Source organism: Hippichthys cyanospilos, chromosome 7 (genome assembly GCF_059441005.1).
Source record: "Hippichthys cyanospilos isolate Australia breed blue-spotted pipefish chromosome 7, RoL_Hcya_1.0, whole genome shotgun sequence".
NCBI classification, from domain to species: Eukaryota; Metazoa; Chordata; class Actinopteri; order Syngnathiformes; family Syngnathidae; genus Hippichthys; species Hippichthys cyanospilos.
Window position 1 is genome coordinate 8,737,543 of NC_142375.1, and position 25,246 is coordinate 8,762,788.

At 41.6% G+C, this 25,246-nt stretch overlaps 4 protein-coding genes across 4 annotated transcripts; 2 read left to right on the top strand and 2 right to left on the bottom strand.

The window, feature by feature from the left end:
* Positions 1–41: 41 nt before the first annotated feature.
* On the bottom strand, positions 42–634 carry LOC148420916 (uncharacterized). The gene is made up of 2 exons (XM_088418764.1): positions 283–634; positions 42–156 (listed from the first exon to the last, which is right to left on the bottom strand). Exons 1-2 carry the CDS (start codon positions 494–496, stop codon positions 80–82), a joined length of 291 nt encoding a protein of 96 aa, XP_088274890.1. The 5' UTR covers positions 497–634; the 3' UTR covers positions 42–79.
* Positions 635–4,707: 4,073 nt separating this feature from the next.
* LOC148420917 (keratin, type I cytoskeletal 20-like) lies at positions 4,708–8,513 on the top strand. The gene is made up of 9 exons (XM_088418761.1): positions 4,708–5,102; positions 5,811–5,936; positions 6,697–6,779; positions 6,864–7,020; positions 7,111–7,272; positions 7,412–7,537; positions 7,612–7,841; positions 7,918–7,952; positions 8,042–8,513. The coding sequence occupies exons 1-9, from the start codon at positions 4,800–4,802 to the stop codon at positions 8,143–8,145; spliced, it is 1,326 nt and encodes a 441-aa protein (XP_088274887.1). The 5' UTR covers positions 4,708–4,799; the 3' UTR covers positions 8,146–8,513.
* Positions 8,514–17,246: 8,733 nt separating this feature from the next.
* Positions 17,247–19,239, top strand: krt15 (keratin 15). The gene is made up of 7 exons (XM_088418763.1): positions 17,247–17,749; positions 17,829–17,911; positions 18,000–18,156; positions 18,244–18,405; positions 18,487–18,612; positions 18,699–18,916; positions 19,032–19,239. The coding sequence occupies exons 1-7, from the start codon at positions 17,318–17,320 to the stop codon at positions 19,126–19,128; spliced, it is 1,275 nt and encodes a 424-aa protein (XP_088274889.1). The 5' UTR covers positions 17,247–17,317; the 3' UTR covers positions 19,129–19,239.
* Positions 19,240–19,774: 535 nt separating this feature from the next.
* On the bottom strand, positions 19,775–24,139 carry krt98 (keratin 98). The gene is made up of 8 exons (XM_088418762.1): positions 23,744–24,139; positions 22,134–22,216; positions 21,899–22,055; positions 20,670–20,831; positions 20,435–20,560; positions 20,121–20,341; positions 20,008–20,018; positions 19,775–19,917 (listed from the first exon to the last, which is right to left on the bottom strand). The coding sequence occupies exons 1-8, from the start codon at positions 24,074–24,076 to the stop codon at positions 19,820–19,822; spliced, it is 1,191 nt and encodes a 396-aa protein (XP_088274888.1). The 5' UTR covers positions 24,077–24,139; the 3' UTR covers positions 19,775–19,819.
* Positions 24,140–25,246: the final 1,107 nt, after the last annotated feature.

Genomic DNA, 25,246 nt, shown 5'->3' on the forward strand with positions numbered 1-25,246 from the left:
TATTCACGACATTGCAAGCATTCTAAATCAACAGCGGGTCAAAGCAAAAGCATCGGGTGTACACGGAAGCAGCCTGCTTTCATTCAACGTCGCGACGTCCGAAATCCACCCAGCCCTGATAGTCACGGTCCATCAGGCAGTCAGAGTTCACCATCTCTGCAAACAGGGCATTCTTAGGTGAGCCGCGTGATGTGTCGAGCGCAGGTGCACACATGGGAGCATCTCTTGGATAACTGCCCTTGCCTCAAACTATTTTTTTCACGCCCCAAAGCCACAGCATACCTGAGATTGCTTGCATGATTTGCTTGGTAAGAATCACACGTTCATCCTCCGAAAGGTGTGCCCGTCTCACCATGCGTGGAGGCAGAGGCTCCTGTCTGTCCTCAGAGTTTCTCGCCGCCTCCCTCCCGGCTTGGAGACGCTCGACTTTTTTGCTCCCGGTTGCAGCGACTGCTGCGCATGCGAGCAAAACGAACACCGGTGCGAACGTCGCCATCCCGTTCCTTGACACGACCACTTGGAAAACTTTGACCCGTTGCCTACTCGCGGCTCCTCTTTTATAGCAGCGTTGGAGCCCCGGATAAGGGACAAATATCAATAAGTGTCCGTGATGGAGCGTTTGATTGATTGGTTAACAGGTGTGCCAGAGATGCACGTCAAGGAAATGATACATTGCTACATCCACAAAGCCATCATTATGCTTGTCTATTACCAGTGGGAAAGCTTTTTGTCCCGCAATAACAGTAAAAGCATTCGATCTATTTACACTAGCAATCCAATAGTTCCTTCAACCAAAACACAGGGTGTGATGTAGGGGAACATGTCTTACAATCGCTCATCTGTATGCTTGACTACAAGAGTAAACATTTATTTTCTTCTTCAAATGTTTACGCATGTTTGACGCAATTGCAGTCAAGGAAATACGACTATACGTTTGTGACTGTAGTGTTCCACCGTTGTATTTTACAGAAAAGGAACAATATTGAAAGATCAGCTTTTTTTAAAGACAGCTTTTACAACAGCCTTTGAAAATATGATTTTTTATTTTATGATATTGGTTTAATTCCTTTGTTCAACGTCTGTCAGAAACTTTGTAGAATATAGATGTTGAAACGTGATTAATCATGATTAGTAAAGTAAAACGCTGCCATCAATGAAGTTGACTGCACTATTAATTTATTGCTTGAATGTGAGCTATGAATTTATTTCAGATTCAAAGGCGTTTGCAGCAAAATACGTTAAAGCGCACGCACGCAAAATGTACTTTGTGAAACAGCAGATGGCCTCAAGATTCTGGATCAACAAAGGAGTTTACGAAATCAAACCCGTCAATTCACTATGTGAACTTCATCAAATCAATTAATGACAGAAAGATGTACACACCCATCAGTGAAATCTGATCTTTGCATCAACAGATGGAGAAAGCTAGTTCCCTTCACCTGTTGTCAGCTCAGAAGTTATTGCTCATGCAAGCACGCACTCACACGTGTATTGGGAAAATTGCACCGCATCTGCGTTCATTGCTCTGATAATATATTAAGGTAATGTTAAGCTAAAGTGAATTCATCTTTACACTACACAGTATATTATGTGAAAAAATCCAGTATGTGTATGTATGCATATATATCAGGGTCCAAAAATGTCTCTGTGGTGGTTTTAACAAAAATACAGCTGAGAGTATTGCGCTGTACCTAGTTTTGGATTTTTGAATAGAAAACAAGCAAACAAGACTAAAAAGTGCATTTTGTTGTAATTTGGTGGTCCAGTTTTGTTGTGCAAGAGCTCAAAAGTACCACATTTATATGGCTGTGAATGTCACCCAACGTAAAACTACTGTATGCAAAATACACACCTGTGTGTTGGAGTGTAATTTTTTTTTTTGTGATCATTTTAACACTTTCATCTTGAGCAATTTAACAAGTTAGGAGTGCAAAATGAGTTTATGCATGAGGACTAATATGCCAGTGCAGCATTTGGACACGCCAAGCTTTCCCTTGAAGGGCGTGCCAGACCGCAGACATTCTTTTCAGTTGCTCTAAAAACCTCTTTGAAATGTTTTTAATAATGTTTTCAGTAACAAGTGTGACAGGTGCGACACTCTGTCTGATTTGATTCCCCCTCCAAAAAACACCAACTTGACTTTTGAGTCATTCAAAAATCTATTAAAAGCCAATTATTGTAGTTAAAAATGCATGCCTTGAGCAAAGTTATTGCAGTAATATACGATGCACATTTAGGTAGATACACAGAGTTGTTAGAGCTTAGCTGAACTTCCCCAGCCGAGGCAGTGATCAAATGCCATGATAGTTAATGTGGCTTGACAGCAATGAAGGGCGTGAGCCAAAGCGGGGTTTTCGGTGAAAAGAATGCGAGCGGCCACAGAACCGACCTTCGCTTTTGCGAATTAATTGAATTTAATTAATTATTTTTGTAAGCAGAAAAGCAGTTGATGCTCAACTACGATTCAGAAATGTGCCTCATGAGACAAATTGGCAGCCACGGAATTAAAGGTTTCCAATTAATACCGCAAAGGCTTTTTTGCTTTTTGTGTGCTTGCATTTCATCATTTTTATTGGGCGGCACCCTTTCCCTCTTGAATAGCATGGTTGTCTTTGATGCAAAACCCACAGATCCGTCTTCCATCCCCATCTTGGTCCTTACTCCTGTTCTTTGCCCTGTACGTCGAAATCTGCTCAACTTCTGTGACTTTTTTCATTTTTAAGCATCAATGCATGAAAGGGATGGTGTGTAAGATTTAGGCCGTTTTTCATTACGGGCAGCAGGACAGCATTTACCATTGTCCATAGCTATAACAAACATGGCTGCCTCCAGAGAAGTGTAATACCATTTCATGATAACTAGACCTATGAGTATTTTTAAAATATGCAATTATTTGTCTCATTCGTCTTGAAAATATAAACAATATGTTATTGCTTCCTAGACTGTTTTTTTTTTTTACGTGATAAAGTTCTCATCTGGCTTCTCATAGAAAGCATTCACAGTAGTCCCGTTGATACTTTCAGCCCATTACAAGTAATTGAGACCTGCAAGCTATAAAAGGCAACAATAAATGGGTCCGTGAAAAAATAAAAACGCACAAGGATATTCCTTGAGGAGGCATCATCTACAGTAAATGCTGCAGTGACTGCTATTTTTATTCATATTATCAACTGAAATCCCAACAGACATCTTATGCTCTTGTATTTTTATGTGGAACATTAATTACATTAATGCAATTAAAATGCAAGGCAAGCATTTTCTCAGCTGCTTATAAGAATAACCTCATAAGTCCCTTTTCCATTGTAGGAACTTGATGAACATTTCAATTTACAGCAGTAAACTGAGCTGGCGCCATTTCGCTACCGAAATGCTTTGCCTAGATAAAATGATTCCTCAAAGGCATTCTGAGATCAGTCTCATTTGTGTGATTTACTCTCCAGTGATCTCCTTCCAATGCTATTGCTTTTGAAAAATTCATTTGATGTGGTAAAACTTAAAATATGTTTTTCTGAATTATGTACAATTTTAGAGAATTTTATATATATATTTAAAATGTTCCATAATTAACAGTGATTAATCAGATTTTTCAACAACTATTTTCTACAAAGCTTGCAATATTACTATTTTCAAGCGCCTCTTTTGATCTCATTTGGGTTCATTCAAGGTCGCAAACGTTCACCTGTATTGCTCTTGTTGCAAGGCAATTTTGTGACGTTGGGAAAACCCTGCCCACATTAAAAAAAAAAAAAAAAAAAAGCCGCGAACTTTGACTCACCAACATTCGGCCCTTAAATTATACAATACCAAAAGTTATTTCCGAGACCCACAGAAAGGTGCCGCTCAATCCATAGGAATAAAAGCTTTCCCATTCAGCAAAAATTGAGGTCAGTTGTGTTACTCTAAAAACACTTTGCAAACATCTTATACAGTCCAAGACGACAAGCAAGGTATACTTTAGAAGAAACACCCTTGAAAAAATGGATCATGGTAGGTTTTGGTATTTACACATTTAATTGCTGCAAAATGTGGACCTAATTGAATAGGCAAAAGCACTAGCTGATTTTTAATGTCTATTCTTGTGCAACATTTGGACTCGATTGGGTGGGCTGAATATAACCCAAATATAAAAGAATATTTGGACCATATTGGATGGGTTAAGACAAAACATAGTTTTCTACAACTATTTTTGGACTAAGACAACCAAAATCCAGAATATGTCTGGGACTGGGTAGATTGCTTTCATCTAACCACGGCCAGGCCGGATAAAATGAGACAAGGTCATTATAGTTTCAGTCATTATTATTTCAGTACAAACCGTAGCTACATTTTTTGACGCTTGATGGTATGCCTCTGCTTAATAAAGTTTGGAATACACCAGCCGTGCAAAATATAATACAATCGCATGGATTTGACACAAGGAAAAAAAAGATGATTTTTTTTTTTTTTAATTCAGTTATTAGTTGGTGCCCAATCGTTTGTTCTTATGAAACACCATCATAAAAAGAAAAAAGGAAAAGGGCGTCATGCGAATTGTTACCCAACCAGTCAGACTCAGTTGAAAACATTTACTCCTTAAATGTGTTATTTGGCTCAGCTTATCAGAGGCAGACATAAAGCCGCTGAACTTGACCGACAACCTGCCACCAGGAGTTGTTCACACCTATTAAGCGCAGAAAACTATTATCAGCATACCAAACATAGCTGTGGCATCTGCAGGCACTCTATAAAATGTCCACTGGAGCTGTCCGCAGTCACTCCTCGTTGACTTAAACTTCAGCCTCCACCTACACCTCTTCACCATGTCTCTCGTCCTAGGCCGCTCAGGCACCAGCGCCCGCAGCATCTCCTCCGTCAGCACCATGGGCATCGGCGGGACCCGAGTGCTGGGCGGGGGAAGCCAGGCGTCCATGTCCAGCGGTATCTACCGTGGCCGCGCACCCAGCGTGTATGCGGGCGCCGGCGGCTACGACACCCGTATCTCCCAGGCCAACGTCGTCCTCGCCTATGGTGGGGGCGGCTCCTACGGTATGGACACGCTGGGGGCCAATGAGAAGTCCACCATGCAGAACCTCAATGACCGCCTGGCCTCCTACCTGAATAAGGCAAGTGCTCAGAGACACCTAAAGCAAGATGCGGCTGACCTTCTTTGTCTTCTCCTACTTGAAACGCTTTCGAAAATAGTCCCTAATCATTTTGTCACGAGCTTCGGGATTGAATCCGAGCATTTCAAAACATTCAAGTTTGAGCACGCTTTGTCTTGCCATTAAATAAGAGTGTGCCCATGTATGCGCACGCCGGCTATTAAATTTGCAACATTTGTATACTTCGTTTACCCGTTTTGAAAGTGTAGAAGGATGACAAAAAAAAAACTCTAGAGCAACCCTGTTTCTCCTTCATTTTAAGACATGCTACAACTTGTATTGGTACTGAGTACAGTTTATGTTGACAATAGAAATAGCTCAAAAGAGTTTGATGGTCATCTCCCATGGTATTTCATGACAACGAGCAAAATCTCTTTGGTTCACATCAATACCAATGACGATGCACTGCCAAAACAGTGCTTTTAATGATCGTGCTTTCTTTCCTCTTTTACAGACTGTTTCGATCGCTTGTTCAAAACTGTTTGTTGTTTTAATGCTGACAGCATTCATAAAATTTAATATAACAATAGTAAAAATATCATTTACAGCTGGGCTAATGCTATATTGATGTCAATCACACGCTGGAACAGAAATGTTCTCAAGGAAATGATTATTCCAACCGAGGACTTAACGACTTGTTAATTGTCTGTAATTGTCATGTGTTTGCAGGTACGCTCTCTGGAAGCTGCCAACAGGAAGTTGGAGATGCAGATCAGAGAGTTCTATGAGAAGAGGTCTCCCATTGCCAGGGACTTCACCGCCTACTTTGTCACCATCAATGACTTGCGAGCCCAGGTGACTGTTTCTGCTATGCAAAAAAAAAAAAAAAAAAAAAAAAGGATGAAAGGCCAAGTCTAGACTCATTATCCACCATTAAACTTAATGGGAAACCGGTATGAAGTGGCTGGGTGGAGCATGCGCCTCAATCACTTTTTCTTTCCATTTGCATATATACATAGTTTACAACTGAGGTTGTGCCATTATATCTGTCTGTGTCAGACAGTTATTTGAAAGCATCACGGACCAATACTGAGACAAATACACTCTAAAAACCCAATTATGTCTCAAATAAAAAAGGAACTGACCCAGCATTTGGGTCGACTTGACTACCTTTCTGAGTTGTTTTGCACCACAAAAACAAAAATGCTTCGTTTTGTACAGGACAGCCTCAAGAATAGGTTTATTCTGAACAAAACATGACAGAAAGTTGGGTCAAATTGATCAAAATACTGGGTTGGTCCAACTGTTTTTCGAGTATATGAAATAGACACATAACAGGTCCACACTTCATTTTTGAAATAAACCACAATATTTCAAATAGTAAATCACAAGAAAAGTTTGAGATGATTTTTCCTTGGAAATAAACCTTTACCTTGCCAGATTTAGCATGCACATCACGAGGTAACAGACTAGTGGTTAGCACCTTTGTGTCGCTGTTCTGAGGTTCTGGAATGAAATATGTGCTTCCTTTGTGGAGTTGCCATGTTACTCCCGTACTTGTAAGAGCTTTTCCGGGTACTGCCACTACATTAAGAGTGTCATTCTTCTCTTTTAGATTGCACGGAGGTATGCAGAGAATCAGAGCATCATCCTGCAGATTGACAACGCTCAACTGGCGGCGGACGACTTCAAAATGAAGTAAGTTGCAAGATCATGGAGTTGAATTCTCAGCGGCATTTCGTGTGTCAGGTTGCATAAAAAGCAAGCTTTCTTTTCTGTAAGGTATGAGGTGGAGATGAACACGCGCGCAATGGTGGAGTCTGATTTGGTTCGTCTTCGGGGGGTCCGGGACAACATGGTTGTTACCATCAGTGACCTGAAAATGCAGATAGAGAATCTGAAGGACCAACTGGCACAACTCAAGAGGATTCATGAGGAGGTTTGCTCATGTGTTTCAGATGAACTGCTTCTGCTGCCATCCTTGCAGCATTTGAAAATGAGCTTACACAAATATCTTTCTACGATGCAGGAGATGAACGCGGCAAGACTTCAATACACTGGTAACGTTAATGTAGAAGTGGACAGCGCGTCGTCTGTGGACCTTTCGAAGATCCTTCAAGAAGTGAGGGAACAGTACGAAGCTTTGGCGTTGAAGAACAAGCAGGAACTGGAAAGATGGTATCAAGCTAAGGTGAGATGGGAGATCGCGCACACACGAATCACTTGTTTTTTAATCCCGCCCACCAAGCTGGTGGTATCAGACATTACGCACGCTTGGATGGAAGGTGTGCAGACGGGGAATGTAACGTGTTTGTTTGTGTGCGTTATAGATGGAATCCCTTCAGTCCGAAATCAAAGGTTTCACCACAGAGGTAAAGACTTTCTCGTCTCAACTCTCGGAACTGAAGCGGACATACCAGAGTTTGGAGATCACATACCAGGGCATCCTTGCAGAGGTAGGCCGCCTTCCTGTCGGCCTCACGTGCCGACACATAGCCGCTACACTCAGGCCTTCCTCTTCCTCCTCCAGATCGAATGTCTTCGTCAGAACCTCGAGGAAACCAAGATGCGATACAGCTCTCAGCTTAGCCAACTGCAGCTGACCATCAACGGCCTGGAGGTAGAGCTAGGAAATCTCAAAGTGTCCATCGAGCAACAGAAGACCGAGTACAACCTGCTGCTGGACATCAAGATGAGGCTGGAGAAGGAGATCGCTGAATACCGCCGTCTGCTCGAAGGAGAAACCTATGAGCAGAAAAAGTGAGAGATCATCCATTCTAATCCACGTAAGACATGGTCGACCTTGCTCATGACACACTGTCCTCTCTCTTTGAAGGCCTTTGGTCATCAGCAAGGTGGTGCAGATGGAAGGTAAGCGACGGTCAATCTTCCATCCATGAAATGACAGCGCAAGTAGTTGCGGATGGCCTCCTGACTTCTTTTTTCCTCCACCCCTGCAGAACACAAGCCCGTTGTGGAGAGAAGAGTGAAGACCATCGTGGAACAAATCGTCGACGGCAGGGTGGTGTCCACCAGCGTGGACACTCAGAGACAGGATATGTAGACGATAAATGAAGCATTTTCTTCTCTTAGTACGCAACGGTCTGCTGTTCTCTCACCCTGAAAAACACAAAGAAGAAGAGCTGTATTGACAATCTTATAGTCTCCTTTTTTAAATGTGCTTATGCAGCAGTTGAAAGAAAAATGATCGGCAATTTGCTCAATATTTGGATGCAAATAAGTGAAATCACATAAAACAACACGTGTCTTTATAATGAGTGTGCAAACTAACCATTTGGATTAGATTTTTAAAAAAATTTATTGTTCTGAACGTAACATGCACAAATGAATACCTTGATTTGTCTGATGAAAATTTGGGATATTTGACACGAAAACCACAACAATACAAATTAAAAGTGCTTTGCTGCCGAATGATGGTGTATGTCTTGTATCATCATGTTCTTATTTCTGGAAACCGTCAGAATGATAGCAACACTTTATACTGGGTTACAAGTTAACAGACATATAGGTATGGAAAACAGTGCCTTACACAAATGAGTACATCCTAGCAACAGATTTGAGAGAGAACAACAAGAAACATTTTACCCGGCATAGTAAAACAAAATGACCAAATTCCAATTCCAAGTACTTTGAGATGTTGTGTAAAACGTAAGTTAAAAAAACAAACAAACAAACAAAAACAGAATACTATGATTTGCAACTCCTTTTCAGTCTTGGCAGCAAAAGCGGGACCCACGTGTAGGATTAACTCAAAACAAACTATGTTTATTCTTTGAAAATCAAACAAAAAGGGAAACGTGGCAAAATATAGGCTGCAACTATAAAACAGGACCGGACTTACTGACAGGACCACAAACCAAAGCAATGACAATGCATGAAAGGAAGCAAGGGGGTGGGAGCAGACCTAAGAGCACGCTTGAGTCAGGTAGGAGTCGAGAGCCGTCGAAAGCCACAGTAGCCGGCTTGTACACGGAGGCAAAAGCGGCAGGAGACGGGCAGGTTGAATCAAGTGCAGGCAAATGTTACGTTGGGCGGTAGGCAAACGTGTGGTCAGGCAGACAGGTCGAGACGGCGGGCGTCATACCAAGTGGCATCGTTGTCAGCAAATTAGAACATAGACTTTATTGAGATGGCCTAACGCGGCTGGGCCGAAAAACAACATTAACAATTTAAACAGCTTCAAAACTGCTATTATTATGTCAAGACATTTCCATCCTCAAGTTTGTTGTTACATTCGCAAATGCAATTTAAAACTCTAAAATGCAACGTGAAAGACACATAACACTCAGAAAGACAGCTGGCTTCTTGAGACAGAGCGCATTCAAAGATGGACTGAGACAAAATGGGAAGTGCTGTGGTTTGATGAGTCCACATTTCAAGCTGATTATGGAAATCATTGAACTTGCATTTTCTGGTCCAAAGTTGAAAACTATCGCCTGGATTTATATTAGTATTACGTTCAAAAGCCAGCATCTGTGATTGTCTTGATAGTATTAGTGCCCATGGCATGGGTAAGCTGACCATCTGTGAATGCACCACGTGCTGCCAGCCAAGCAATATCTTTTTTCATGGACGTCCCAGCTCATTTTTGTCAAGACAATGCCAAGCCACGTTCTGCATGCATGACAACAGCATGGCTTTATAAAAGAAGAGTGTTGGTTCCAGACTGCATTCTCAACCTTTGTTCCGTTGAAAATGTTAGGCACATTATGAAGTGCAAAAATGAGAGTCCTTGGACTGTTTGCCAGCTGAAGGTTTATGTATGCGCACAGTGCTGTCACAGCTTTTCCTGGGAAGCTTTATTGCAAGACATAAAACAAACAAACAGAAAAATGATTTGCAAATCATTGTAGGCCTACTCTGTTTTTATTTATTTATTTTTATCCTGTATCAGTTAAATATTTTGGAGGGATCAAAATAAATAAATTTTAACCACGAGCAACCGAAAAATGAGTCTTTTTTTAGAGAATTGTATTGCATGAAGATAAACTACCAATCCTTACGAGTAGATTGTAGATTGTGTGGTGAAATAGCGCCTCTTTGTGGAGGCGCCTGATCGCAGTAGAAAAAACCTGTGTAGGCCATTCCAGCCATCAGAGTGCATTGCCGTTATAAGTTCCCAGCGATACTAGGTGACTAAAAGTTCTACTACATCTACTTTAATAGTGAACACCATGGCAGCAAAATTGAATACTAAACTTAAGAAAATAAAAGAAAAGAAAATACTACACCAAACTTACAACAGACAATAACAAAAAACAACAATTATTCATTAATAATACACACAAAAAAAGAATCCCACCCTTTTACAAAAAGCCATATCGACAGAAGTAGGTATGTTCTTATTGAATGCAACTTTCTTGTTGTTTCCGCTTATGCCGCTTATCCTCACAAGGGTGGCAGGCTTGCTGGTGCCTATCCCAGCTGACTTTGGGCTGTAGGCAGGGGACACTTTGAACTGGTTGCCAGACAGTTGCATATGGCGCACCCAATCACACTTAAACTTTCTTGTTGTGTGTTAGGCCCACTTTTGAAAAAACAAAACAAAACAAAACAAAACAAAACAAAACACTAAAGGTCAACAACAGGTGAGTGTAATGATTAGCCAAAGTGGGAAAATTGTTTTTGTGTATACCGAGAAATGGAGAAATATTTCATCTGTATAGTCTAATGAAAAAATTACAGCATGCAGTGAGCGCTCTTGGCCACTAGATGACAAGTTTGTCTTTCCAAAACGAACTCCGGAGTTTATAGCTACACCCAGTTCAAGGAGGATGGGGAGTGTGTCACGTCCCCAAACATAAGGCGAAAAAAAAGAGTCAGAAGGATAACCCACCCACCACATTCACATTTATGTAAGCTTTTTTAATCGTTTATTCAATGCATCCAACTTTTTTTTTTTTTGGTTCTTTGCTGTTACTAGTAAGACAAGTCAACACACTTGTAGAATGACATAATAATGGTTTGCGTTTACACGACTGGCTGGCTTAGGAGACTTCTGGTAAGAGAATTGCCTCACTAGTGAGGCAAAACTGCACACTAGTCGACGACAGTCAAATTATTCAATTATGCAATTCAACATCTATTCAATAGTTAGTGCGCAGTTTTTCCCTCTGTATGTAAGTAACCCACTGGTCTGGCAAAGTTGTCCTGATAGAGGGACATTGTATATAGTAGTGCAATTATTATTGCTATTATTTTATGAGACACTACTATTTCGCTAGTCATTCTATTAGTGCACTGGATTATCTAAGTAGTGAGAGGAAAGAGTGCTGACCTGACCTGATGGCGAAGACATTAAATAACCGCTCATGTCTTTCAACCCAATGACTGAACCTGCTTCAACAAGATGAGGCTACTCATCAGCCAAGACACCCGCGAGCGCTTTGTACAAAGAATGCACCTCACCTTTATGAGCAAACTGGATAACTCTCCTGCACAAGACACAACATGCGGCACATTAGCTAAAAAATATGTCAATCCCCTTTTAATGTTATATAAAAATTAAGTGTTTAAAATGTTTTCCCACAGAAGTGACGCTGTATAAAATGCATGGAAGGTTTTTGTGTGCAAAGAAAGTTCAAAGTTCTTTTTATAAAGCCTTTACCAGCAATTTCATTGTAATATTTACCTTACATAAAGCCTTTTGAATCAAAAGGGTAGAATAGAATAGAATAGAATAGAATAGACTAAGCCTTTATAAGCGATGTACTTGCTTTGCACCTTGGATAGTCGCGACACATGACAATCATATTAAATAAGTAAAAATATCCATGTGCAGATTTTCAACATAAGGCAGTGAGACGGAGCAGAATGAGCTGTAGCAATGTTTGTGGCACCTTGAAAGATAAGTATACTGTACAGATGTGAATGGCAAACTGCATGAGCAAATAGATGCCGTACTATATGCAGAAGCCAATGTGGACCGAACCACAAACAATCCGCATAATTGCATGCAGTATAAAACAATAGAACGGTGCATCTGTGCAACACTAGCAGTCGCAAAAAACAGCAGCAATATTATCAACGGTGCAGTTGCAGCTGTCCATTTTCTGATACAAGTGATGCTTTGATTTTATTCATATAAATGATGCAAGTGAATCAACAATAGTTTTGCTCACATCTTTTGCAATCCATACTGGAAATTTCCAGACCTCTGAGAGCATGCAAGCAGTGCTGCATAAATCATTCAAGGTAGTGAAGGGAGGAGCCAACGCCTGCAGGCTATGTCATCGTACCACACAAACCTGTCTGAACCTGAATTCAAGTGTAGCTTTTTTAAAAGCCGACAAAGAAAACAGCTCTTGTTACGTTCACTGCGAGCCTAAAATGCTTACTTTCTCCTAAATGGGTCAAAAGTTGATGTAATGTAGATTTCTCGTTCATGTCGACCAATTGCAGGGTTTAAATGAAAGAAAACATGTGTGGAGGTTCATAAAACCTGTTGCACTGGAGGGAGCATGTTGACCATGAGCGTTTGTAGCAAATGGTCTGTTTTACCAGGAGGAGAACTTTCATGTCTTATGTTCCAATTGTCTCCAACATGAGCATTCTGCACCCAACAAAAAGCACCTCTGGTTGTCTCTCACTTGCAGCTCAGGACACACAGCACATTTTTGACGTGTTCTAACTGCTCTGCCCTGAAGCTGCAATTTTCTTTTGTGACTACCGAGCAATTCGTATCGCAAAGGGAATTTAAAGTCACTCTTTGTATGTGAGGACAAGTGCATATGCTTGAAAAAAAGAAACATAGATTGGGAATAACCATTATAAAGGCCCTGTAAGGGGAATTTATAGATTTTTTTCCCAAAATGGATTACACATACTGACCTTAATAATAATTGCCACAAGCGTGTGTAATGTCGAAGACAAATGTAGCACGCAGTTTTGAAGTTTTAGCACACAACTGCGTTTTCACCATTTCAGTTTTACTATACACTATAACATCTTGGGCACCTTGGTTCTCATCGAAGGTTGTTTGACAAATTACGATGTGCCTTTCAGAGCAAGCTAAAAAGTTGACCAAGTTGGGTAAGCCCACTTTAAAAAAATAGGTCGACTGAAAATTATGTTTGTACCACCACTTCGCTGACCTCTCTTGCAGACGCACGCAGTATTGTGGTGGTGGCTTCAGACATAGGCCCCACAAAAAATTAATAACACAAGTTTGGGATTTTTTCAACGATGAGTGACACAAATAAAATAATGTTAAAAATTGCTGGTGGTGTTTGTATGCTAAAAATACTTGCTGATCTAGTAGTTAGCAGGCTTTCATTAAAGACAGTATTAGCACATGGAACTTGTCAAAAGACAATAAAGAAAACTGTGAACTTCCAAAAAAGCACTAGCACTGCATTATCCAAGAATATAAACTGTCACAATAAAAAAATCTACATTAGTGTAGGTGTTCAAATGAACTAGTAGAGAGCATATTTGCATACAATGCACCCAATCTGCACATCAAGAAGAAGCAGCAGGAAAAGAAGACTAATGGGAAGTTATTGACCTGGTTGTAAGCTAACAGACTGCTTCCTTTGAAAGTTTACTCATGCAATACCTTTGAAGCCCTTTTTGTAATATGCATATGATATAACTTTATGTAGCAGCAAACAAAATGGTAGTTGGCCTCGTTGACCTTAATTGGTCAACATTGCATGCTTGTGCTAATCTCAATTGCTCACAGTTTAGCACAGGCAAATTTTGTTTGTGTCTACTAATTCATATCGCTAATAAACAATGAGTATTTTCATCCACTCATTTTAAATCAAATTCAAGCCTGGTAAGTTAAATCTAACAATGCCACGCAATTTGCAATTAGCAATTCACTAGTGCAATTAGCTACCACGCTATGCATATGAACCAAACATCCATCTTTCCATCAAATAGTGTGTTTGACATGGCTCCCTTAGAGGAGCTCACTTTCAGCCATATGCGTGCATCCATCCCAAAGAGATGATACTAGATGAAGTCACTTCATCACATCCATCTTGGTTGGTTGACGATTGAGTAGGTAATGATTTCAGCACATTCAATGGACACTCCCACAGCAGAGCAAATTTTTTTTTTTCTTTTTAATCCGTTAAAGCTGTTAACAAAACCTTTCTCTACAGGTATGATGTTAATTCTGAGATATTTTCATGTTACACCTTTGCTTTGGGCAAATAATGTCATCTGTCGCTGAAGATGTAGTGCACAGTTGTCAAACTCAAGTCTCGGACTGACTGGCAACAGACTGCACAACAGGTGACTGTCACCCTTCATTGATTAGCTGTGGACTTGGTACACGTTTTGGTTAGTTTTAAATTGTAAAAATACGGCAAAAATTTTGCTTCAGTCACCTATTACCATATTATTGCTTCAAATGCTCTTTTCAAACTTTTTTGGCCAAGGGAGAACTTTGTGGAGCGATGTTGGCTTTTCAAGCAGGAGCCCACCAAAACCCAGTAAATTGTTTTGCTTACATATTTATTAATTAGGAGTGTCCACAATGAATTAAAAATATGCTGCAGGAAATGTTTAAAACCTCAAACCAAATTGCGAGTTTGCTTCACTCTGAGATTCCGGCCACACCTTGCACTAATGCCTGACATACCAATGTTGCTGTTCACTTTGGCATTCAAGCAAGAGCGTGTGCAACTGGTCGTGACTCGTTGCTTCACGCAAAGTATCTTGATTTGCTTAACTTGCTCAGAGGCACCATAGAAATATCCTGACATAAATGTGCATTATTGCTCAGCTCAATGAACAGGCCAGCTGTTGTCAGACTTTTGAGACGCTCCCATTTATTTGCAAATTTGGACCAGTTGACACAGGTTACGTGTTAGACACTACAGACACTAAATTAAAATAAAAAAACAAAAAACTTCAGTTTGAAGATCAGGACAAAACAATTAAGATAAAGACAATCATTCCTTTTCATAGGGAGCTCATCTAATAATCAAAACTAATATATTTCTGCAGGAAAGGTTTTCAATTATCATCCCCGTGTTTTATGTGGCATTGCCTTGGAAAAGGTTGTCTAAAAGAAGCGCATGACATGGAGACGATGTATGATTTTATTCGTACAACAACCTGAGCTTGATTTGATTTCACAGTCATGTAATACTTCCCATTACTGATCTTATAAATTGCCAGCTTCTGTTCTTCTTTATTATCCGTGTCCTTGTGACTTTCATTTAACCGAGTGTCCATGATCCCCTTCTCCTAAGATTAACCACTATTCTTGAAAAACAAGCCGGTACCTTGAAAAAAAATGCCAATGCTGTCTGTTCTAATTTGCAAAATGAAATGGTAATTTGTCATTGCAATTTCAGCAATGTATGCGATCTCTATGGAAGAATGGAACTGGTAATGAGGACTAAGCAATTTTGACAGGCAAACTCATTTAAATGTATTTACGAATACGTTCGATCATATTTGCCAATATGTCCAAATGTATGAATACGTTCAAACATAGTTGAAGGCAGATTCTATTTTTTGTTTTCCCAAATTGCCATTCTGCCATGTAATATTGACTTGCGCTTGCCCATGCCTGATTGGATGAAGGGGAAAAAAATGCTGAGCCGAAATCATGCACTGCAGCTGTACGTGATACTAAAACCATAATAATAATTGATAAACAATATTCACCTCCTTCACATTTGAGCATACTCGTGAGTGGTTACAAAAAAAAAAGTATGTTCGAACATATTCACAAACATACCTTCCAATTCGCTCAAACATAATGGCATTTGCAGGTAATTGTAAATGTGCTGAAATGTATTTGCACATGCATTCCACTGGATTTGTAAATATATTCAAACGTATTTGCAACTGTGTTCAAAAGGTCTCAAATGTTTATACTATTGTGCTCCATGCATCCATAAATCAGACAGAAAAAGCAAATGGATACTGAGCCTATTTAAGCTTCAAAAAAATCAAATTTCGACAAATTGCAAACCGTTCTACACGGGAGAGGGGAGTTATCTTGTGCATGTAGGACAGATTATTAAAACCACAAAAAGCCATTTAGGCAATCTTGCAAAAGCCATGGTCGTTTTCCTAATCCTCCCCAACTTTTCATGCAAGCACTCAATTCTCATGAGAACTTGCTGCACAGCGTTGCAAATTGCGAAATCTCTCAGGTAGCAACTTGCCACCTTGCTCTTTTAATTGATGTCTCATGTTCCTGAAACCAACTCGACCAGAGCAGCGACATGCTCGGATCAGCCATTTGCCCCTTTGCCGCACCCACCAGTCACAGTAATGGAGTCAGATTGCGCTCATTATGTAAGCACAAAGCAATGACTCTCAGAGCAGAACTATGGAATAATATAGCAATTACGTGGTATATTGTGGTATTCCAAACAATAATCTCAGAGACGCAAATCTGACCTGGAGACCAAGATTTTAGGTTAGCAACTGCATTGAAGGAGGGTGTTTACCTTAAATTCATGAGGAGTGAAATGAAATTGTCAGTTTCCCTTCTATAGCATGCCATGCAAAATGTGCTCTTACAGTGTCTGCGATTTTACAAAATGAATTTGGTATGCATCAACCGGATCAGCCTCAATACTTAGCGACTGTCTTGAATTTCTGAGAAACCTTCGTGAAAGCAAAATTGTAAGAGGTCGTGCTAATATTTGCGCGAAATGAGTTGAGTGAAACGGTTCTCTCTATTAATGAATTTGCAGGACTTGTTTCTTATATAACAGGTTTTAGCTATTAACCCAAAGGCTATGGCTGGCTTGTTTAAGCATGGAAGCAATTTACTGACAGCTCATCTGTCAGCGCACTGACTTGACACTTCAAACTGGTTGGATCTGACTAAGCAGCCTCAGGCTGACAGGGGAGGGTGCGGCCCTTTCACTATTCATACTTTGAAGCAACGAAATATCGTTATCATCTGAAAACAGTTTTCAGTCACAGTGATCCAGAGTTCATGAGAATGGTGCGGGCCATCGACAAGAGGCCTACGTTTTGTACGTGGTCCAAATGAATGACTTCAGCTTTCCACGTTCCACTTTCTTCTTCAAAATGTATGGGGTGATTTAACCCAAGGGATTAGTGCAAAGGGTGAGGCCGGACATCTTAGGTAATGCTCCTCCCATCAACACGCCTCCCCTTTCACCGGAGGCCGCCTCGTGCCGCATAAAAGGGGAGCCCAGGAGGAGCCGTCTATCTCACTCCATCATCGCCTCTCTGTGGTAGACAGACACCACCAACCAATCAGCACAATGTCATCCTTATCCAGGACCTCTTTCTCTGCCCGCTCCTACGGAGGTGGAAACCTGGCCGGCAGTATTCGTAAGGGCCAGTCTCTGAGCGTTTATGGAGGTGCGGGCGGAGGCGGCTCAAGAATCTCCACAGCATACGGCATGGGAGGTGGTGCTGCTTACGGCATGGGAGGTGGTGCCGCTTACGGTTTTGGCATGGGAGGGGGTGCAGGCTTCGGCGACGGCATGGACTTCCACGTCGGAGCCAATGAGAAGGCGACCATGCAGAACCTGAACGACCGCCTGTCCTCCTACCTTGACAAGGTGCGCAGCCTTGAGAAAGCCAATGCCGAGCTGGAGTTGAAGATCCGTCAGTTCTTGGAGAACAAGGCCTCCCCACTTGCCCGTGACTACTCTGCTTATCAGGTCACCATCAACGACTTGCAGGGCAAGGTAAGAATGCACGGCCCATCCGATGTGTATGTCCTAGTCACAAAAGGCCACTAACCTCCTCTGTTCTTGAATCAAACAGATCCAGGATGCCACACGCGTCAACGGAGGCATCTACCTTGCCATTGACAACGCTAAACTGGCAGCAGATGATTTCAAAACCAAGTAAGCGTCTCCACTGACACCGAGGGTGGCTTTACAAAGCGAAAGAACATATTCTTGAGTCTACTGTGATTTTCTGACTGTCTTTCAGGTATGACAACGAGCTGGCTATGCGCCTCTCAGTTGAGTCAGATATTGCTGGTCTGAAGAGGATGTTGGATGAGCTGACACTGGTCCGCTCAGACCTGGAGATGCAGATTGAAGGTCTCAAAGATGAGCTTGTCCACCTCAAACGAAACCACGAGGAAGTGAGCGGCAAACCCTTTCGTATTCTATCTCTGATTTACTACAAGTTTCTTTCCGTCCAGTGTCTTACCAACAATTCTACACGACAGGAAATGGCGGCCATGAGAGCACAGATGACTGGACAGATCAACGTAGAGGTAGACGCCAAACCACAGGTCGACCTGACCAGAACCATCAGTGAGATCCGAGAGCAGTATGAGAATGTGGCCGCAAAGAACCGTAGGGATCTGGAAGTGTGGTTCCAGAACAAGGTCATTCCCACTGAAGCCTTGTCGACTTTTCTCTAGCATGTATTGGAGTAAGGTACTGACCGCCTACCATTTCCATCGCAGACCGAGGCACTGAACAAGGAAATGGCTGCCAACACAGAAACCCTCCAGACTTCCAGATCGGAGATCTCTGAGATCCGTCGCACGTTGCAGGGCTTGGAGATCGAACTGCAGTCTCAACTTAGCATGGTAAATAAGAGCGGAGCTATATTCTAGCTATGCACTCTCATGCATATTCTTGAAGGCTAAAATCTCGCTTATATGCACTCCTCCAGAAAGCATCCCTGGAAAACACGTTAGCAGAAACCGAAGCCCGATATTCCGGAATCCTCCAAGGACTACAGCAGCAGGTGTTGAACCTTGAAGCCCAACTGATGCAACTGCGCGCTGACATTGAAAGCCAACACAGCGAATACTGCATGCTCCTCGACATTAAGACCAGACTTGAGAGAGAAATTGCGGAGTACAGGAGACTGATGGATGGAGAGGGCAGGTAAGACAAAAGTGGCTTACAGCGTGTTTGACCAGTTGAAAATGCATCCTTAAATCTGAACCACATGCTTTGTGAACTGCTACTTAATGCCTTCGATCTCGTTGTCCTTTTCCAGCATTGGTACCGCCAAAACCAGCTCCTCCAGGGTGGTAATGGTCACAGAGGAGATGGTGGATGGCAAGGTGGTGTCGTCCAAAACCACCGTCGCATAAGCTGCCTCACACAGCTGACAGCAGATCAAAGGGGGCGTGACACCTTAAGCCCACCTTTTCATCTAAAAGAAATGCAATGATGAAATAAAAGGCTCCCTGTCTGCTAACTTACTTCTCGTGTCTGTTTGATTATTTATTCCACGTTCGCATGAGTTTTGCTCCAGTGTAAGAGAAGTGTGACATCAAAATCACACAAAAATAAAATTGATTTTTACGACGATTCAGAAGGATTGTCACAAGCTGTCCTCATATTTATGAATGAAATGCGACATGTACTGTTGTACATTGTGGTCCACATTCATAGTAATGCCCTGCAGCTTTGTATCCCTGTAATAGTGTTTTTGAAACGTAATGCTTGACTCAAAATATAATGACACCTTGTTTAAGCTTTTGGCCAACATGGAGTGGTGTTACCATGCCAACATACACAAAGTAACTAATTGTGTTCACCTGGCTCAATGTACGGAGGGCCTCACAGAACCAGTACCACATTTAACATTACTACTCTACAGTTGCGCTTGTGGCACGATTGCAAAATTTTCAGGCACGATGGTCATGAGCACAAGCACAGAATACTATTCTGTCTTGTCTATGGACTCTGATATTTAGGTGAATATTCATAAAGAAATGAGTCCAGCACACATACTTCAACTGCACTTGAACTTTATTGGGTTGATTTTCTTCCAAAGTATCACTCTATCTGATCCACATCTACGTCGACAGTCTTGCTGCTCTCAACCACTCTCCCGTCCACGACCGTCTCCACCACTGTTATGACCTTGGTGACCACTGTGGCAAAGAAAAGAACGAGCAAATGTAGTCCTTGTCTTTTAATCTTGGTAGGCTTAGCGCTGGTAAATATTAATTGCGGGTACTCACCTTGTTTCGAGCTGTTTGAAAAAGAAGAAAAGGCAGAACGTATTAGTTCAGGTTGCTGTGATCGCTACCATTCCTTTCTTCTGTTCAATTTCAGAATTTAGCCTCATGCTCACCTTTCATCCTCTCCATCCAGCAGCCGCCTGTACTCTGCAATCTCCAGTTCCAGTCGAGTTTTAAGGTCCAATAGAATGTCATACTCTTGCTTAGTGCTGGTGATGGTGGCGTGGAGCTGGGAAAGCTGCTCCTCTAAGCTCAGGACCATGTTCTGCAGGCCTGCCAGCTGTGCAGCGTAGCGGGATTGTGTCTCGGCCAGAGAGCCCTCCAGGGATGCTTTCTGGTTGGGTTACGCAGAAAAGACATAGCAGGCGTGAAGAGATGTATGCTCACGTGAGACCACGTATTCGTTTGGAAGTGCAAGGCCACATACCATGCTAAGATGGGACTGCAGTTCAATCTGAAGCCTCTGGAGGGTGCTCTTCAGGTCTTTGATTTCTGTTCGGGATGTGACCAGAGTCTCTGTCTGTGTCCTCACTTCCTGCTCTATTGCTGCAATCTATACACATCACAGACACAGTGTGAGTTAAAACTAACTTAAACTGAACTAAACAAAACAAGTTTTAACTAATATCTTAATCCCACCTTTGGCTATATATTTTCTTTACCTTGTTATGGTACCAGGACTCAAGCTCCTTGCGGTTCTTGGCAATCATAGCCTCATAGTGCTCTCTGATCTCTGTCATAATCTCATTCAGGTCCGGAGAGGGCGACGCATCCACGGCCACATTAACCTGGCCACCCATCTGACTCCTGAGCAGAGCCAATTCCTGCGAGGCGTCAAAGGAGGGATCTTTTCAATTAATATTCTTCCTGGTTCTGGTTCTTTTCTAATCTGTTTGTGCAACTATTTGAGATTTTTAAAGATCAGGGGGCAAAGATCGAAACGTCTCTTTGAAACCTATGGAACATCTTTGCAGAGCGCAACTGTGATTAAAAAGTGATTTGGTAATTGGTAAACAGCGGTTTAATCACTAAATATCCTCTGCAGTTTGAGTACAATAACGCAGCCTCTCGTCGCCAGGTATTTCCGAATAGGGATTTCATGACTGTTTCACAGTGCGTTAGTTTGAGGTTTTTGTCGGCTCCTGTGTGTCAAAATCTCCTCCTCAAATTCAAAAACAATATTTTCCATTGAGTATTCCATGTAGCCTATTAGAAATTGATCGCTACGGCATAGCCTGCTTTCTAGCTATTAAATAGTCATAATTGTCCCTGACTTGGCTTTTCACAGTCAGTTGTCATCTAAAATGGTGAACAACTGGTAGCCCAAGTCACACACGCATTCTTACTCATGTGCGCGTCAACCTGTGACCAATATACTGTAAAAAGGACTGGCACAATATTGGTTGCTGTTTTTTGGACATTATAAGTATTTACAATGATTTTCAATTCAGAAATTGTGTTGGGTTTGTGAAAAATGAACCATTTCCGCTCAAGCCGCCGTTTAAGTGTCTGCCTGTGAGATAGGGCTAAATAAAGCAAAGAAGAATGCAAGTAAGTCAATTTAGAGTAAGTTTTAAAAGAAGTAGAACAGTTTGAAAAAACATTCCTCAAACATACAACTTCCTTAGTGTTCTCAGAGGGGTGTGTGGTCCTGTGTGTACTTAAGAATGTCTGAAACCACAATAGACTGTGACAAATTGGTGGCACTTTTCACATACCGTAGAGTGAAGAGTGAATAGAAGAGGGATGGTTTTGGCGACACATGCTTAGGTAAAGAATTGTGTGCAAACACTTAACGGGTGTTGGCCATGCAAAAGAATGTATTGATCAAGATACAAGTCATTCATTTTGTGCAAGCACCTTTGTTTAAACCACGGAAGGACATTCTCACCTCTTGGTGGTTGTTCTTCAGCATGATGAGCTCATCCTTCAGGCCGTCCACTTGGCATTCCAGGTCCACTCTGCACAAGTTCATCTCTTCCAACACCTTCTTCAGCCCAGCGATATCAGCCTCTACCATCAGTCTCATGGCCAGCTCATTCTCATACCTGAGAGCGTCACAGAGATGGCTGAGATTCAGGCGGCAGATGTCAAGTACGCAATAAGCGCATAGACGGCACGCTCACTTCATTTTGAAGTCATCAGCGGCCAGTTTGCCGTTATCAATATCCAGAATTGACTTGGCATTGAGTCTGGCAGCAACGCGGATCTGACAAGGAAACAAAAACATGTCAGAGAGCCTGAGAGCTTATTGATCGAACAGCACATCACCTCAAAGCATACTGCATATTTGACAATTCATTAATTCGGTTGAAGATAGTAGTCGATAGGGGCGTCGACCGATTCCAGCATAAGGCGAGGTAGGTACACCTTCATTGGTTGCAGCAGGATGGAATCAATGTGTTAAAAAAATGAATAAATGAACTTTTCACTTACACCTTGTTGTATAGATGTGCCCATTTAATTTTTTTTTTTTTTGCACCCAAGTCACCTGACTGAGGATCTGGTGGTACTAAGTCCATTTTGCACCCAAGTCACCTGACTGAGGATCTGGTGATACTAAGTCCAGATTGGATACCTCAGGGAGATTAAAAAAAAAAAAAGTCTCCAAATTACTTTCAAAATTTCATTCAAAAAAGAATTGTGCCTAGTGAAGCAGTGCTTTCAACCAAGTATCCAAAATTATTTAATTGTTCCTCCTTTGGCTGTATTTAGTTGACTGTCTATAATGCATATTGCACACTCAGTTTTTTCTGCAAATCTTTCATATCCGTGCACTTTTCTAGCTCTTAAAAATGAAAAGAAATAAGAATAACATAAAGATTGATGTGATGAAGCCCGATTTCTGATCATGTGATCGAGATCTGAGAATCCCTACCATATTGTCATACTTTTGGAGTCATTTGGAATTTGTGTATACTTCCTAAAAATGGGCCTGCTGGGTGGGACCTTTTATTTATTTATTTATTATTTTTTTCATTGACAGTTAAAATTGATGCCACTGATCCACATCAATCAATAAATGGTTGCAAATGTACGACGTGACCCGGAGAACCTCTAGTAATTTGTGGATCCATACTTCAGCACCTTCTGGATTACTCTGTGATCAGTTAGGGTCAGGGTTACTTGTTTCATGGTGTGATTTTACCTATAAAAACAATAGTCACCCACAACATAACCTGTTAGAACTGCTGCCATCAGGCAGATGCAACAGGAGCCTGAGGGCCAGACCCAAACAGTTTCCACCCACAGGCCATCTGGATTCTGAACCATTCCCTCATGCACTAATCTGCCTCATCACCAGTCCCTTTACTGCATGCACACATGCACCTTACAAATCCTGCACAGTGCAGGAAAGCTGCTGAATACATAGCATTTTGCACTACATGATATTTTGCACTATCATCCTCATATGTCTAGTTTCCTCCACTCCACTTTTTTTGTTTGTTTTTGTTTTGTTTAATTGCCTACTTTATTATTTGCTCTATTGTGGAATGTAGTTTGCTCGGGGAAGTGAGTGAACAGAATAAGAATTTCATTGTGTGGTATTGCTTTGCAGATGACAATAAAACTCTTGACTCTTGATTTCCATGTAATAGTATTTGATGTGATACTGGTGATGTGATGTTACACACTACAATGCAATATCTTTCTCTCTTCTAAACAGAGGTGAGAGTTGTATGGGCCATCATAGTATGCCACGTCCAATATACACACATGGCTCGGCAGATTTTACCTTATCCTTCAGGTCATCAATGATGGCAAAGTAGTTGGTGTAGTCATGGCTGATGACAGTTCTGCTCTGGTACCATTCCCTGATCTGCTTGTCCAAGCGCTCGTTCTCCTTCTCCAGTGTGCGCACCTTCTCCAGGTAAGAAGCCAGACGGTCGTTCAGGTTCTGCATGGTGGCCTTCTCGTTGGCGCCGACGTGGAGATCCAGCCCGTCGGCCAGGTTGAAACCCGGAGCGGTTAGGTAGCTCGCCTGAGCGGAGGAGATGCGGGTGCCGTGGCCGCCGGCTCCTCCGTAGACGCTCAGCGTTTTCTGGCCGTAGGATCTAGTCAGGGACATGATGGAGAATCTGGATGTGGACCGCGTACGAATACTGGAGAGGATCTGCAGTTGTGCACATCGCTTGGCTCTTTGAGTTATTATATAGAGTGTAATGTGGGAGGGGTTTGGTTGAAAGAGAAGAATGTGGCTTCCATACTCCATGCAATCGCTCCATCACCACACGGGTGGTGCCAGTGGGTGAGGGGTTCAGCCGCCTCCATTACAGGTCAAACTTGTGATTCCACATTTTATCATTTCTCAATGAATGACCATTCTTGAAATACTTCCCTACCATACCCCAACCCCTCTCGGAATGCATAATTGCCACCTTCCGTATCGATTCCCAGACAAAACAAGCAGCTTGAACTAACACACACACTCCTATACAAGAAATGTCGTAAAATGTTCACTCAGAATGTTTGCTCACTACTGTGACAGAAATGACACACGGTGGTGACAATTTCACATCAGCCAAGCAAAGGCCAAAGGTCGAGAGTAAGGGTATTCGATTCAAATACATCAGAGCAGAAATGTGCACGATTGCATTCACTGAGACTTGTGGAGTCGTTCCTCATCAGTGTTGAAATACTTTCACGTCCAAATGTCACACCCGCATCAGTCATAGACACATGCATGGTGGACTGCACATACAATACGAAACGACAAGCAAATACAATAATTAGCTCTGTGTGAGTCAAAATATCCATGACCTTAAGGTAAACATGCATTCCTGTCACTGGGAAACCTCTGAGTTATTTGTCAATTTTCTTTTAAGACAAGACAAACTGGGTGACACTGAGTGTATTGTGGAAAAAGTCAAGATTAAAATATCGTTTCAATGATTTTCATGCGGTGCTCCTTTTATCTCCATTAGTTTTTCTTAAACAACTAACAAGGGATCTTTAGACCTATATTTTATATTAATCAATTGTTCTCCTGTATTTTAACAATATATTTTGGTAGTGTAGCCCCAAGCATTAAAGCAAGAACCGGAAAAGTCATAGCACGTAATATATGTATATATATATATAAAATCACGAGATGTACCGTGACGAGAATGATGGCTCAGTCAAGGTCACCTCAGTGCAAAAATAATAACTTGCACCTCCGTGATTAATTTTATGAATGATTGATCATTAACAATGATTAAAATATTTTCTGCTTCAGCCAAATGGATGATGTCTTAAT